Genomic DNA, 17,128 nt, shown 5'->3' on the forward strand with positions numbered 1-17,128 from the left:
TGATCAAACTGTGCAACTTTTAATTTTATGTTAATTCCAGATAAGACCTCTGAACTGAGAAGTTTATTTTGTGGAAAATTTTTTAAATTGGGCATCATAGCCTTCTGCATTGGTCTGTTGCTGCCTCTTTTCCTAGTGAACAAAAGGAAGAGAATATGAAAAACTTGATTCCACATTTCCCTCCAAAGTTGATGAGTTTCCCTAGGTGAAGAGATGGTAAAATCAGGTAGCCCAAATATCCAGCTCTGCATGGTGTTCACTTCTTTGCAGATGCTTTTCATGCTATATTACTAGGAAACAATAAGACAGCAAGGAGAAAGCTTGGCCTTTTCCTTCATATTCTGGTACCTTTCCAGCTTTGTAAATGGGGAGCCTGGCAACAGAAGGCCTGCTTTCACCAAGCCAAAACTCAGTGGGCTGCTCTAACTTCAGGGTTAGCAGATCTAGTAGATTTCTGATTTATGACTACTTTTCCCCTTTACACAATACCCAAAGCATTTTGGAAAAAAGGTAGAAATAACCTCCCTCCCTTTCTCTGTTCCCCCAAAACCTCCTTTTTACATATAAACTAAAAAATACCAAGGCAAATACAGAAAATTTATTTCTAGAAAGACCTGTGTTCTCTAAAGGAACCAATGATATTTCTGCCAGACCCACTTTTTTTTTTTTTTTTTTTTGAGGACTGAGGTTTAAACTCAGGGCCTCAAACTTACAAAGCCATTGCTGTACCCCTTGAGCCACACCTTCAACTTCACAGTAAAGAACCTTTAAAATATGATTCTTTTTTCAGCCACCAATGTAATCTTGTGTTCAAACGAAGGTCATCAGTGGGTGGTCAGTTAAAATAGTTGGATGAATGGTGAGTGGGGAACGGAACATTTACATGGACTCAGAGTACCTTACAAATTACTTAGTAAATCCATAGGGAAGTGAAAAACTTAGCTTTAGCAAGAATGGGATGGACTGATACTGGGTGACTCCTGCTGTAATGGAAAGAGAAGGACACAGCACCACCTATGTAGTGGTCTTGCCAAAAATGTTTAACCTGAGTCTCATCAAAGAAAACAATGAGACAGCCAGGTGCCAGTGTCTTATGCCTATAATCCTAGCTACTCAGGAGGCAGAGATCAGGAGAATCATGGTTAAAGCCTACTGCGGGCAAATAGTTTTCCCAATAAAACTCTTTACAAAAAAGGGCTGGTGGAGTGGCTCAAGGTGGAGGTCCTGAGTTTAAGCTCCAGTACACAAAAATAAATAAATAAAGCCAAGCGCCAGTGGCTCACACCTGTAATCCTAGCTACTCAGGAGACAGAGATCAGGAGGATCACGGTTCAAAGCCAGCCTTTGCAAATAGTTCATGAGACCCTATTTCAAAACTACCTAACACAAAAAAGGGCTGGTGGAGTGACTCAGGTGTAAGCTCTGAGTTCAAACCCCAGTACCGCAATCAATCAATCAATCAATCAATAAAAAGAGAAGAGAAAGAAGAAAATGAGACAAACCCAGGAAACCAGACATTATTCATGGCAACTGACTTGGACTCAAAAAATACCAATATGAAAAAAAAGCCAATATTATGAAAAATAAAAAGGCAGTGGTATGAAGGCTGCTATAGAATAGAAGGGATTCAAAAAATGATATCCAAACACACTATGATTCTTTAAAATTTTATTTTATTTTGGTAGTACTTGGGTTTTAACTCAGGGCCTCACACTTGATAGGAAGGTGCTCTACCACTTGAGCTACTCTGCCAGCCTAGTTTGTGACTTTTAATTCAATCTTGGGTGGGACTAAAATAGATATAAACTGTGGATGTGGCTCAAGTGAGAGAGTATTTGTCTAGCAAGCCCAAGGCCCTAAATTCAATCTTCACTACAGCCAAAAAAAAAAAAAGATGATTTCAGGCTGGGGCCCTAGTTCAAGTGGTAGAGCACCTACCTAGCAAGCCAAAGGCCCTGAGTACAAACTCCAGTACCACCAAAAGAAAAAAAAAAAAGTCTAAAGGACACTATTGCTTAAATTTGGAGATTTTGAATATAGACTGTATTTAAATAATATAAATGACAAACTTGTTGTGAAGATGGGTTTGTAGTTATGTAGAACTTCTTGTTCTTAGAAGATGAATACTGAGGTAGTTAGAAATGATCGTCACGATGTCTATAACTGAATCTCAGGCAGCAATGGTCATGTAGAGAAAGAAAACCCTCAGAGGTGGTTAGATGTTAGCAACTGATGCTCATTGTGTTCTTTCAACTAAAAAGTTGCTGGGGATGTAGCTCATGGGTAGAGCACATGCAAGAGGCCTGGGTTGGATCCTCATCACAAGGAAAGGAGGAAGTGGGGGAGGGAGGGAGGGAGTCAGGAAGAAATTTAAGGAAGGGGGCAATAGTTTTCCTTGAAGGTTTAAAACCCGAAACCTTTTAAAATGACTTTTTCCAAAACTGGAAAAAGTTTTGGAAAAACTTTTTTTTATGTTTTGGGTTATTCTTCCCAAATGTAGCTGGTTACATTTGGGAAGAATAACCTGGTAAGTAGAAATGATCAGTCTTTAGCAATTTCCGGGCTCCCTGCTGTGAAATATTAGTTTCCTACATTTAGAAAATACTGTTCCCATATCCAGCTTTCAAGTCCAGATAACAGTAGCTGGAAATTGGAAACAGTTCATTTATGTCATCCAATCCTTCTTTGTTACCTGACTTATAAAAAAGCATTTGTTTCTTAAAGTAAAAGACCACATTGTACATCCATTACTTACCAACAGGGAATCTGTCTGCCTTTGGTCTGCAGAGACCGGTGTATAAACCTTTGGAATTAATCCCTTTGAGCATCCTCTCAATCAGAGTGCTGGCCTTTCTTTGCTTTTGTACGGAATATTGTTTTACAGCGCTCACCATAGCTGTCTGAGGAGGCCTCCAGTGTCATGAGCACTGGTGCACTCTCTTGTCTATTTTCACATTTTTAAAAGATAAAACAAGGTTCAAACCATACATTCTCTGTGAACTACTAAAGACTGGGAAAAATTACTTTCTTTTCTCATGACCTGGATTGACAAGAAGCACACCTACAGGAGGCAAAAAGATGAGTGAATCTCTTTTAAAGACCTCGTAATGAAGCCCCCAGGGAATTGCCTTGTATGGCAGGATTTACAGTAGCTTCTGGAGATGAACAGTGTGGCAAGAAGAGGTTCAGAACTGTACCTATTGAAATACAGTCTACATTTATTTTATATCAGCTTATTTTGACCCCAGTGAGAAAGTTATTTTAATAATATCTTGCCCCGCTAGAAATACACATGATACGTGGCAGATGTCAGAAAAGGGGGAGGGGAACTACAGTATTTCATTCTCCTTGAGACTTACAGAGTTTATATAGTTGTTCTTTCGTAGCCTTTAAAGTGAAAACTAATGCACATAGAAGCATAAATTGGAAAGGACATTAAACATACACCAGACCAGTGATCCTCAAACAAGTCCGAATCTCATAGGTAGAATATTGAGAATCTGCATTTTTCACAAGTTAGCAAGGTGATTCCAAGACAGCCAGCCCAGCATCTGAGAGAGCCTAGCATGTGCGAACTTCTCATCTGGTCTAGTACTCTTCCTTTATAAACAAGGAAATAGAGGCATATATAAAAATCCAGTTAAGGCCTAGAAGCCACATTTTCTGGTTCCCAATGTGCTCATCTTCCCAGGTCACAGTGACTCTTGGAATGGTCACAGTTAAGATCCTAGGCCACTTGCTTTCCTTGCTTTGAGGTATACATCTTGAAGTTTTTCTGGAGTCTCCTAGTTCCCAGGCTATCTTTACTTCTTCAACACACTGCTTTCAAGGTAGAAGCACTTAACTACAGTAAAGCTGTTCAATCCTTTCGTTATTCAATTTTCATGCATTCTTTGAAGTTATATTCTAATATTGAAAGCCAGATTCCTTTCCTTCATCTATTCATGAATAGAAAGTGTGTGAGCAAATGAGAATATGGCAGGGTTAATATGAGTTAAAATTACTTGTAAGGGATCAGCTAAGGACTCCATTTTAGCTGTCCGCTGGCTTTTTAGGACATCACAACTGTTTTTAAAAAGTCTCTTAAAATTTGTCTTATCTTCATTGAGATTTTTCCTGTTTTGTTTATAAACTGAAATTTGGGTTTGAGGAAGTTTGCTTAGATTTAGATTGGAAAATCTGGTTATGAGGGGGAGAGAGTTGTGTTCTATTCTTTGAAAAGCAAAAGTTAATTAAAAAACTAAAATATTGCTGAGCAGCAGTAGCTCACGCCTGTAATCCTAACTACTCAGGAGGCAGAGATCAGGAGGATCAGAGTTTAAAGCCAGCCCAAGTAGTTCTATGAGACCTTATCTCGAAAAACCCTTCACAAAAATAGGACTGGTGGAGTGGCTCAAGGTGTGGGCCCTGAGTTCAAGCCCCAGTACCGAAAAAAAAAAAAAAAGAACTAAAGTATTAATTTTCTCCTCTCTTCAATTTTAGGCTCAAGAGAAAGGAAGATTGGACTATGCTAAGGTAGGTCGATTTTATACGTTTTAATTTGATATTTGGTTTCTGCTTATTTGAAAGGTCAAAAGAGAATTATTACATACAAAGCTGAGGGGTGGTCTGGGCACACAGCTCAAGTGGTAGCCTGCTTGTCTAGCAAGCACACAACCTAAATGCAATCCTCAATTCTTTTTTTTCTTTTTTTGAGTTACTGGGGCTTGAACTCAGAGCCTTCACCTTGAGCCACTCCACCAGCCCTTTTTGTGATGGGTATTTTCGAGATATGGTCTCACAAACTATTTGCCCAGGCTGGGTTCAAACCATGATCCCCCTGAGTAGCTAGGATTACAGGTGTGAGCCACCTGTGCCTGGCAATCCCCAATACTATAATAATAGTAATAATAGGATTGGGGGCATGGCTCAAGTGGTAAGTTGCTTGCCAGCAAGTGCAAGGCCTTGAGTTCAAGCCCCAGTAGCACCAAAATAAATTAATTAATTAAGGGACATTTCCTGTTAAGTAACAGTCATTAGCAGGTAGAATAAGTTCATTCAACCATACATGTATTTGTTAGTGAGTATTTCATTCCAGACATTGTCTTAGGTATTGGGAATAAAAAAGTGAGCCAAATGAAGTTTTCCCTTTCAGGACACTTACAATCTACTGGAGGAAAATTGATAATTAAATCAACAACTAAATAAATAATATGATGTCAGGTGGTGGTACCATCAGAGAATACCTGGTGTCTTGCTCTGTTTTCTGCTGTCATGGGTAATTTATACATAATAGAAGTTTGGTTCATGTTTCTGGAGCCTGGGAAATACAAGAATATAGTGTCAGTACGTGGTTAGGGCCTTTTTGCTGCATCCTACATTGCATGGTAGAGACAGCAAGAGGCTAGCCAGGCATCTCTTCTAATATTGAGGTGAGAACCCTCTGGGGGCCTTACCTTCGTGACCTCATCTAATCCAGTTCCCTCTTAAAGGCCCCACTTCCAAATACTACCAGCATATGAGTTGGGGGGTTAAGTTTCCAATATATAAGCTTTTGGGGACACTTTCAAACCAAAGTACCTAGGAAGTACCATATAGGACACAGGCAAACTTCTATGGGCACAAGTTCTCACATCACCTGTGGAATTTTGGAAAACACACATGCATAGGTCCTGGTGCATCATATACCCTGGGGAGAGTAGTCCCTTGCTTGGGAGAAGAGGGTAGGGTAAACTGGGGTGTTTAAAAGTCTCCCAAGATAATTCTGACACAGTGTCCTGGCTAAGACCCACTGTGGTAGTTCAGATTTCAGAGCCCCAGTACAGCCTGTGGACACACTTGGATCACATTCTGCTTCCCTCTTAGAGACAAATGAAACATTTAGCATGTGTATATGCATACAACTGCTTGGCTAAAAGAACATACTATGTGGTTTATATAACAATCAGGAATATCCAAAGGGTGAGCACACCTGCACTCCAAAAGACAGGGAGGAAGAAATATGACCCAGAAAGGCTCTGTTGGTCCTGGGATAATCAAAACCCATAAAGAGCTCTCTGGGGCTGTCCTTCCACTTCCCGGCAGCCCAGAGGTGCACACTCATGGCTCCATACTCCACTCTGACTCTTTGCCTGAAATGCATCTCCTTTCATCTGCCTCCCAACTAACAATCTCCCATACCAGAGCAGCACATTTGTTACAGTCAGTGAGCCTACATTGGCATGGCACTGTCACTCTGAGTCCATAGTTTTGTTCTGGAGTCTTTGTTTGTTTGTTTTGCTTTGCTTTTTGTGGTACTAGGGCTTAAACTCAGGGCTTCACGCTTGCAAGGCAGGTGTTCTAACCTGTTGAGCCACATTTCCAGCCCTCCAAGTCCACAGTTTATATCAGGCCTCGTACCTCTGATCCTTTTTACTTATGCTCTCTTGTTGCTGACACAGTCATCCCACCAGTCAACCACGTAAGAAACTGCTCCCCGCTCCTGCACCCCTGTGTTCCATGACCAAGTCACACCAGTTTCCTTCATTTTCTGGAATCCATATTCTCCTCTTTTTTTTTTTTTTTTTTTTTTGCAGTACTGGAGTTTGAACTCAGGGCCTCATGCTTGCTAGGCAGGCACTTTACCGCTTGAGCCATTCCCCCAGCCAGCCTGTCCTCTTTTCTCTCTTCCATCACTCCTACCCCTACGTTATCTAGTCTCCCTGCCTCTCTTTTTACCCACAGTTCCTTTACAAGACAAGATGTCTATCTAAACCACAGGACTGACAGTTTCACTATACAGCTTCAAAGCCCCCATTGGCTCCATGTTGTCTACAAAGCATTCAGAGCTTTCAAGATTGGCATTATGGGGCTGTATGATCCCACCCCTGGAGGGACTCTCCAGCTTCATCTCCCACCTGTGCTCCTGTAGCGCCAAATATAGAAAGCATAGTTTCACTTCTCTTTCTTGTCTCTTGCTGTCTGCTCTGCTTGGAAGCCCCTCTGCTTTGGCACTCTGTTCACCCTACAAAGGGTAATTTAGGATAATCTCCTGTAGGGAGTTCTTTGGTTACCCAGGCTGTATTAGGTGCTTTCCTCACTTCTTTATTTTTTTCTCCTCTGTACTGAGGTTTGAACTCAGGGCCTTAACATTTGCTAGGCAGGTACCTTACCACTTGAGCCACTCCATCAGCCCTTTCTTCACTTTCTCATACACTATGCATCTCTTAGTCATTGGAGCTTCTCAGTTGTCTTAACAATGATCCATTATTAATGCAGATCATAGACCATGAGCTCTTTAAGTTCAGGGACAAAGACGTTGTACCTGATGTCTAACACAGTACTTAGTGCATAATTACTGGTGAACAGAGGCAGTGAGGAAGAAAAATAGAAGACACATGAAGTAAGGTGGAAAGAAGTAAAGTGCATGGGGAAAGCTAGTGTAGGGCTTTTCATCTCCATGCAGAGAGAAAAGGAAAGCTTTTGATACGTGTTGCAGGTATCCACAGTGCTAAGAAGATTACTTAGGGAGGTTGTAGCAAGCTACTTTGAAGATGAAGGCCAGCACTTTACTGTGAAAGAAAGCAAACATAGGAATAAAAAGGTAAAGAGAAACAGTGACTGTTAGGCACTGAGGCTTATTCTTTACTTAAAGAACATTTCTAGGGTTTCTTATCACAGGAGCACTTTGACAGTGGGAGAGATTTCCACTGGAAAATGAAAAGAAAAGAATATGATGCTCTGGTAAGAATATTTTTTTATCAAGCAATGGCTCTACCGCCAACTCACTGCAAAATCTGGTATCATTTACTTAATCTCCTTAAACTAAGGGTCTTCCCTTAGTTTCCTCAGAACAAAATGAACAGGTTAGAATAGTGCTATACTACTCCCTACAGTCCACTCCACATTGGGGAGGAGACGTTCTTTTCCTGTATGCTACTGAGGCACAGACTCACTCCTTCATTCACCCAACCAATATTTATTTGATATGTGGTACATTCAAGGTACTGTGCCAATGCCAAGATGACCACTGTGAACAAGACTGCCTCAGACCTTGCATCCCCAGCTCCCTCCACTCAGACCTTCCTATCTGGAGTAGCTACTCTCCCTTTGCTCTTTTTCTTCTTAACATTTATCATGATCTGAAATTATCACTTCTGTTAAATTGCTTATTCATTCATTCATTCATTCATTCTTCCAGTAGAATGGGAGAGCTCTAAAGGTAGCAGGCTTGACAACCTTGTTCATGGTTGCATTACCTCCCGGGCACAGACTTCTTTGTAGCAGTGTTTGATGTGTGTGTGCATGAGTGTTGCACTACTGTTATGTTAGGAGAAGTAAAGGAGGTCTGGAATCAGTGGTTGTAAACACAATTTAGCCATTTTAAGACTATATTGACTATTGGGTTGGGGATCTAGCTCAGTGGCAAGAGCACTTGTTTAGCAAGCATGAGGCCTTGGGTTCAATCCCCTAAACCACAAGGGGTTTTTTGAAGTTTATTGACTGTATTATGTGGTGCATCCCAGTGTTGCCTAGGTTGCCTTCCCTAGTGTCTAGTGACTATATTTCTCATACTAGTAAACAGAAACCCATCCCTTTGAATTGCTAGTGCTATTCTGATAAAGATATAACTCAGCTGGTCTGGATGGATTTCAGTAACTAACGCAGGCCTTCTCACCCTTACACAGACTTAAATCCAAGTAACCTGGGGGCAAGATTATATCCTCTTGAGTCCCGGGAGATGTCTGCAACGTGCAGTATTGCCTCGTGCAGTGCACATCTTGACCTGAGATCTTGCCTTCTCTGTTCATTTGGTCTCATCATTCATGATGCTTACACTAACTAATGCAGGCATCATGCTTGGTGGCTTAGAATTCCCCTGCTGGGGTTATCAGTAATCCAGTATTTGAAAACTCAGCAGCCATTTTAGGAGACTGTGGTGAAATTAATTTGTTGCTAAAATGTTCTTTATTTTCAAGTGATAAATATTAACTCAACAGCAAATTTTGCCTGAAAAATCAGCTTTCAGAAAATCAAAGAAAGTTATTTCAGTCATGCACTCTGCCTTTATATCCCATCACTCAAATTTTGTCAGTCTCAGATGGGGAAGAAAGAGAAGTGGAAGAGGTGATTATTTCAAAATCAGTCTCAGCTGGATCTCCAGAATGCCAGTCACATTCAGCAAAATGGTGGTCTGGACCCTCACACTCAGATGAGAAATTGTATTTTTCTGTTTTTAATTTTTTTGAGATAGGGCCTCACTATGTAAGAAACTAACCTTAAACTCTGACTTTCCTGGCCGTCTCCAGAGTGCTGGGATTACAGATATGCACCGCCATGCCCTACTTTGAATTGCTTTTTAATTGAGTTCCTGATGCAATAGATCCTGGATATGAATGCTTTACACTGTTGCAATGCCTTCCTTCCTAAAATATCAAAGCGTTTGACCACTACGAATTCATTAAGTCTCTCTTTCCTGCTTCAGGTAGTTACCCAAGTACCTCTACCCACAGCTGAAGGCTACTCACCTGGGAGCGTAAGGAAGTTCCAGCTTCTGAAATGGAAAAACAAAGAACATCTCTTACTTACCTAGCTAAAACTGCAGAAAGAATTTTATAAGATGAATGTAGTTACCAGAAGTGAATTGTGACCAAAAAACTGGTGCTGAGTTTTATTCTTGTGTACAGTGCTGTGAGAATGTTAATTACAGTGAAGGGTCTGCAGCCCAAGGTGTTACCTCTCAGACTACTTACTCCCTGTTCCTTAGGCTGCTGGCCCCAAGGTTAAGCACAGCTGATTCAGCTCAGTGCTAGAGTGCCGCCTACTGAATTTCAGGAATTCTTGGGTGTGCATTGGGACTGGTGGAGAAGCCTCTCAGACCACATTCACGCTTGCTTTGCTATGGTAACTAATATATATGTCTAAAAGAAAACGAATATGTTGACTACTCTTGCTTAGAAAAACATCTACAAACGTCTGTGTATTTTCCCCAGCTGGAGCCTAGCGTATGCCTGCAGTTTAGCCTACTGCTACATGAAATAAGCATGCTGCTAAAAGACTGAGGCAGATGGTATTTTTACCACTTCAGGCAAAACATGGCACCTATGGTTCGACTTTCTACAATTTTAATTTTTTAACATTTTCAAAATGGCTTGTTTAAATATCTCCATCACACAGACATAGACTTGTTCCCAATTTCTTTTTAATAATTGCTTGAAATACACAAACATGAACAAATATCACTTGGTGAAAACCAGACTCTGTTCTGCACTGTGGAGTCTGCCTTCTGTTCATTTTTTCCCAAGTGCCTAAGACTGTGCCTTAAATGGAACTCTGACATTTATGCTAACTTTGTCACAAAGACTAAATGGTTTATAATAGCTTACTTTATATTTATCTCTGCTTTCTTTGGCATTTCATATCATTTGCTCCATGACTACAGAAAAGTGTTTCGTTGTTTTCTTAATGTCCTCTTAAGAAGTTCACTCTAAGCACAGAATGGCAAGCACTTGATAAAAAGAAAGAAAGAAAGAAAGTAAAGAAAAAAAGATACTGCAGATGTTAATTCTTTAGGCGTCCAGTTCCCAGGCAAGTGTAAGGGATTTTTTTAGAAGGATGGGGTTTTGGACTCACACTCCTAGAAATGGTTCAGCGTTCCTCTGGCTCTGTCCTGCGTGCCTCCCAGGCATCAGCGCCTAGCAGCTGCTATTCTCCTCTGCCCTCCCCACTCCTAGAAGTCCTTGCACGCTCTCTTTTATTATAAAATGCATTTGCAAAGAGTACACATTAAAATTTTCATTGTCCCATCAATGATGGCCACTGACATTTGCATTCATATGATCGCATATCATCACTTTCCTTTAAGAAGAAAAAAGAGAAGTTCCTCTTATGTCATGATTCTACTCACCAAGGTTTGTCCTGTTAGCCATTTCTTCTTATTATTCATAGATGTTTCAACTGTTTTGCTACATATCGAGTCCCAAAATACTACTTTTGTGAACTTCCAAGTACAGAAATTTTTTGTAAATCCTATTGTTCTTTCTTTATAAAGACAGACCTCTTTTTTGTTTATCTTTGGCAGACAAATTTTGCAGCTCTCTTTCCCATACCCTTAGCTAACTGGCTCTGAGATTTGTCACATTGGCACATTTAGAGAGCAGATGTTGCTGTGTTTTCTCTTCCCTGTACCGTGTTCTTGGGCAGCTGCTGCTTCTCCTGTCCTGGGACTTTACATTAGCTCCTCTGGTAAAATATTCGCTGCAAAATCACTGTAGGCATTAAGTCTCTTATTTCCTGTAGCTTCTTGAAGATGTCTTATCATTTAGCATTTCTGTTTTAATTAGTGATAATTATGGAGACTATGTAGAAGCATTGACCTTTCCCCTCTCCTATCTTGTTCCTCAAAAACTTGTGGTACAAATAGATGTTTATAGCAGAATTTAAAGATAAAAATTCCAAGCCCAAATGTCATTATGACACAGCTGCAATTGTAGAACATTTTATATGCTCATGAAGACTAGAAAACAGCATTAAAGAATGCAAATAAAGGCATTACAGTAAGAGACGCTAAGCATGTTTTAAATAAGAAATACATTATACTTTAAAGATTTCCATTTTTAAATTGTAGACTCTGATTAATTAAAGTCAGAGTTTTTCAATCAGAGTAATTCGTATCAGGAATTTTTTTCAGATTATGACCTAAGCTGGTGGAAACTGAAAAATAAATTGTCTGAAATCATGTTTTACCAGAATTTAATTCTAGGCTCCTAAAGAATTGCTTGCTTCTATGGCAATAAGCAGAAATGCACATTTGGAAGATGAGATTTTTATACACCATGATTTTTGGTGCTGGGCCTCAAGGAATGGCGGAGGGGCCAGGGAATGATGCAGAAGATGTGGAAGCTTAGCGCACTGGAGGGGGGGGCGGGGGGGCGGGGGTGGCAGGACTGAACTCATGGTCTGCCCCAAAGAGAGGTGCTAGAAGATGGGCCAGAGCTGCCATCACAAAGTTTGAAATTTTCCCACCCTCAGTTCCTCAGAAATCATACACCTGTTTTTTTCTTTTACCAGTCATATTTCACACAAGTGTTTTTTCTTGCTGCAGTAATGAGTATTCTCTTTAATCTATTTTCCATAACAGTTTACTTAAGTCAGTTTTTACAGCCACTGCAAAAACTAGAAAAATAATCGTTGATCAATTTCTGTCCATAACAAAGCATAGAAGCTTTTGTACAATGTGAAACTTCATATCAAAAACAAATTGTAAGGCTAGGCATGGTGGCACACAGCAATGATCCCAGCCCTGGGAGGCAGAAGTAAAAGAATCTCAATTCCAGGCCAACCTGGGCTATATACTGAGCTCCCATCTCAAAAACAGTTTTTTCTATTGAGATATAAAATAATCAGTACCTTCAGTGAGAATTATGCCTTATATGAGCATTCATTTTTTTCCTCCTTAAATCTCTGTGTTATTAGCATTTGTCCCCAGTGACTATCATCTTGCTTTGATGATCTATTCCTCTAATTTCTTAATGTTATTTTAAAATTAGATTCTTGTTCTCTGAGGCGTTAGCAATCCCACACACCTCAGTGGCATTAACAGGTCTAATGATCATAATCTCTGTTCCCTTGTGGGTCATGAATAAAATTATTAAATGATTTCAATGATAAGCATCTTTATGACATCATAAAATATGCCACCCTTTCAGTTGTTGGCCCAGATACTATTGATACTGAATACAGGCAGTGGTAAATCTTTCTTGTTTTTCCTCAAATCATATTCCTAGTTATTAACGTTTGCTTTTCAAAGTTACACATAAAATGTTAAAATACTTAGCTCATAACAGTAATAATTAGTGGGATGATCTCTCCCATTCTTAAATTCACCATTTTGAGTTACTAGTCCCTAAAAAATTACATATCTTAATATCTAACATTTATCAGGGAAAGGGCTAGAGCAGACTTAGATTATTGGTGAAAATCAGTTCTTGGTTGTAAGCCTGGAATGGTGTCTGAGTTTGCTCACCATTGTACCCTGATACCTTATTGCCTGGCACATAGTTGGTTCCCAACAAATATTTGTTGAATGTTGAATGAATGAGTGACCCAAGATATCCCATTTGTTCCTACTCCCTGTTCTAATTCATAAGGCATATTTGACTCTACTTTTGTTCCTCTTATTTCTCCTCAAGTATACTTGTAATCAAATGGTTACATCCTCAATGCCTTGCACCTCCAATTTGAAACAAAGATTGAATTGGGGTAATCGTTTGAATCTTAGCCTGGAAAGCTAACTTCAAATGCCCTCCAGGCTGGTTCTGTGGGTGAATGCACTGCACTGTAGGATAGCTGGATTCAATTATTGCTCCCAGTTTGTGGTGCCAGGAGCCACCTGTGCACAGGGAGAGCTGCTATGTCTTTATGCAGAGAATAGAGCCTTCTGACCCCATAGATGAACCTGTTTAGCCTATTAAAACAGCTTTTAAGTAGATCTGAAGGGAGTATTCTTTCCTCATCTTAAAATACAGTGGAGAAGCATGGGATTTCCAAAATTATGGGGGATGGGGGAGTGAGGGAGAAAAGATACTTCTTTGTAGCTACTGAATGTAGTTATAGTAAGCTAGAAGTCTTTGCATTACCTAGATTTATATTTCTAAGCTCATACATTAATCTTTCAGTCTGATTTTGTACAAGATGAAGGATTTTTGAGATTTCAAGCTGTCTGGTCCATCTGAAACCTGTAATCTGTTTAGTTGGTACATCTGAAGTCGTTCCTCCGTGTTTCCTGCACAGCATCTGCTAGCACTCTCAGCCTCCCACTTACCACATCAGACAGAGTATTGATCCTTGGTAATGTGCTTAACCATCTTTCCTGCAATAGCAAGGTGGCTGTGTCCCCTCAATTTTCAAGCAGAATTACCGAGGTAACCAAAGAGCTCACAGGACCTGCAACATAGCAGGTCCTGCTGCAATTTTTAACTAAAGATTGGAGCTATGTAGATCCTACCACTACCACCCTACCACTCCCATCCTTGTCTTTCTGGCTTGATGAAAAGTCATGCCTTTCTTGAGAGCATAATACGCCAGAACCATGCCTCTGAAGATTGACTAGTACACAGTGCAATGGTGCCCCCTGTGGAAGAGCTCCCTATTCTAGACGTAAGGAAATTGTGCTAACCTGTATCTTTGATTCATTCCTAACAAGACTGAATTCACCTACTTAGGAAAAATTGTAGGCCTTTCCATATGCTGTACCATTGTATACATGGTTTGCAGTGTGTGCTATACTCAAGAGACCAAGCAGCTTCATCAAATGGTTCTAGCAGTTTCTCTCTGCAAATCCCCTCAGAGAACCTAACAGTGCTCATATAGTTATTATGTCATAGAATCAAGATTTTTCCTATGTCTGCTAACCATGCCTCTTCTCAAGGCATTTTAGACACATACTACAAAAAGAAGTTATATACAGGCTCTGGTCTTGCAAGCATCCAGAAAATGGGGGCATTACTCTATAATGTAACATAGTTCTGTCTCAGAAATGTGACAGCCTAATTAGTGTAATAGTTAATGTAACTTTTTAAAGTCGGTAAGCAAGAAAGTTTTATAATCACTTAAAAACTAGGTTTCATAACTGGGTGTGGTAGTACATACCTATAATCCCAGCACTCAGGAGACTGAAACAGGAAGATTGAAAGCTGAATGTCAGTATGAGTCAATAGTGAGTTCAAGTACATAATAAGTTCAAGGTCAGCATGAGCTACATAGTGAGACCCTGTCTTAAAAAATACCCACACATGTTCGCGTCAGCATTCTCTTGAGGGAGATAGGATCCAAGTCAGCAAGTACACCATTCCATAGAGACCCCCTTATGTGTGGAAGAGCTCTTGGGCAAGGCACCCGCGGATCATACCTGCAATACTAGAGACTCAGGAGGCAGAGATCAGGAGGATCACGGTTCAAAGTCAGCCCCAGGCAAATAGTTCTAGAGACCCTATCTGGGGAGGGGGGCGGTGGAAATCACAAGAAAAGGCTGGTTGAGTGGCTCAGGTGGTAAGAGTGCCTGCCTAGCAAGCATGAGGCAATCCCATGCCTCCAAAAAAAAAAAAAAAAAAAGTGCTTTAGTCCTGCAGATATGATTATACTTCTGTGGCACAGAGAGTAGTCTTTGCCTGGTACTTTGCCCAATACACTGATTCCTACATTTGCCCTAGTCTGATGCAGCCTACCTGGAAGACATGGTGTGGTACACATTTATTTCATCGTCATTATTCTGTTGCATGAGGGGCTTTCTGATGAAATCCTGAATGTTTTAAGCGCTTCTTGCATCCAGATGCATGCTAAGATGTTAGGAATCTAGGGACTCTATATGGATGGTGGTAGTAGTTTAGGGCCAGTGGTCCCCAGATATCAGAACCCAACTGTTAAGGCACATGAAAAATTGGGACATGCAGAGAGAATAAGAAGATGACAAGGGGCTGGCCATGATGATTCATGCCTATAATCCCAGCTATTTGGAAAGCGGAGATAGGAGGATTGAGAGAATTGAGATTCCAGACTAGCCCAGGAGAAAAGTTAGTCAGACCCTATCTGAAAACAGGCTGGGTGTGGTGGCACATGCCTGTGATCCTAGCTATGGGAGAAGCTTAGGTAGGACAATCACAATTCAAGGCTAGCCTGGGCAAAAAGCATGAGACCCTATCTGAAAAATAACTAAAGCAAAAACAGGCTGGGGGAGTGGCTCATGTGGTAGAATGCTTGCCTAACAAGCACAAGACCCTGAGTTCAAGACCTAGTACAAAAAAAAAAAAGAGAAAGCGCAAGAATAATAAGACATAGACTGAAGTAAAATAATTGAAACCCAAACTCACTCTTGCATAGTTTATTCATATAGTATTCCTCAAATAACCCCCAAGGCACACCTACGTGGTATGCATGCTTTCATCCCAAAGTATTCTTTTTAATTAAATAACCAGCATAATATTTGTCCTGAGATTACAGAGTTATTTTGATCCCTCCTAAAAAAAGCTACGGGCAAGAGTAGCTCATTGCTACATTCTACAGCCTATGACATGTTTTGCTTGTTGAATTTCTATTACAGAATTTACTAAAAAGCTCCACGGTCACAGTTTTGCTCTTTGAATTTCCAATGTGTAGAACTAAGTTCCTATTTTGAAAAATGACACAAAAATTAAAAATTAACTGTATGGATAAATATATGACTACTTATAAATCATAATATTTTCCTTAGAAAGACATAATAACCAAGAAGCAGTGCTTGCTTTTCCTTTGGAATTAGTCCTAAACTTAATATATATAGTTAATTCTATATAACTAACCTCAAATGCCCAACCTATTAAATATTGGTGACAATTTATAAATTAAGAATTAAACTATACATCTTGTGCACTTAATTACATTCTGAAGTCAGACATGTCTGTTCATGCCCTGAGCTACAAACAGATCTCTGCTCCCTGAAGTAGCATGCACTACTTTGCCTAAATTCTTCTCTGCCATGGTGTCAACAATTTAGGTCAATTTTGACTGCACCAATAAAGATTTTTATACTCCTAAACCATGTATGTACATATGTATGTGTATAAAAATGTATATAAATGGTTTAGATCTACTTATACATTCAGTAGGATACACCTATTCAGATATGTAATTTGCGTTAAATGAGTTGCTGGATTCTATTCAGCTCTTTGTGAATGGTGGACCATTGCATGGACTCATAAATGTGCTTTGCAGAGAGCCTGATCTTGAAATGCTTTCTGAGTCTCACTCTCAGTGGAGGCCACACACTACCAAGACTGGTGGAGGAGAAAGAAAAATCATGCCAGATATGTCTTATCATTTTTTAAAGGAGGATAGATTAAATTATTAAATGGTCAGGAGCTGAGAAAGAAAAAAAAGTACTTAATCAAGATATTTATGATCTTTTTCTTTGCAGAAAATGAAGAGATTTTCTTTTTTCAGTTCTTATTGACATTTGTTCTCTAACCATATGGCATTTTTAGTTTGGTGGGAAAAAATGTGTATGTTTATTAATCTAATGATGGTTTCAATTTTCTCTCATTTCTATAAACATGGTTTTGTCCAAATAGCTAATGTGACGTGATATTTGATTTTTCTTTTTTTTTCTTTCTTTTGCTGGGGGAGGGTTGACATACTG

General features: G+C 39.8%; 1 protein-coding gene across 3 annotated transcripts in view; it reads left to right on the top strand.

Annotated features, from left to right (window-relative positions):
• Positions 1-17,128, top strand: part of Pdss2 (decaprenyl diphosphate synthase subunit 2) — a 257,588-nt gene that overhangs the window by 230,111 nt on the left and 10,349 nt on the right. For all 3 annotated transcript variants that reach the window (XM_074077454.1, XM_074077461.1, XM_020170092.2), the window contains one exon: positions 4,483-4,515. In XM_074077454.1, the coding sequence (XP_073933555.1) occupies positions 4,483-4,515 (33 nt within the window). The remainder of the gene's footprint in view (positions 1-4,482; positions 4,516-17,128) is intronic.

This window comes from Castor canadensis, chromosome 1, assembly GCF_047511655.1.
Source record: "Castor canadensis chromosome 1, mCasCan1.hap1v2, whole genome shotgun sequence".
NCBI classification, from domain to species: Eukaryota; Metazoa; Chordata; class Mammalia; order Rodentia; family Castoridae; genus Castor; species Castor canadensis.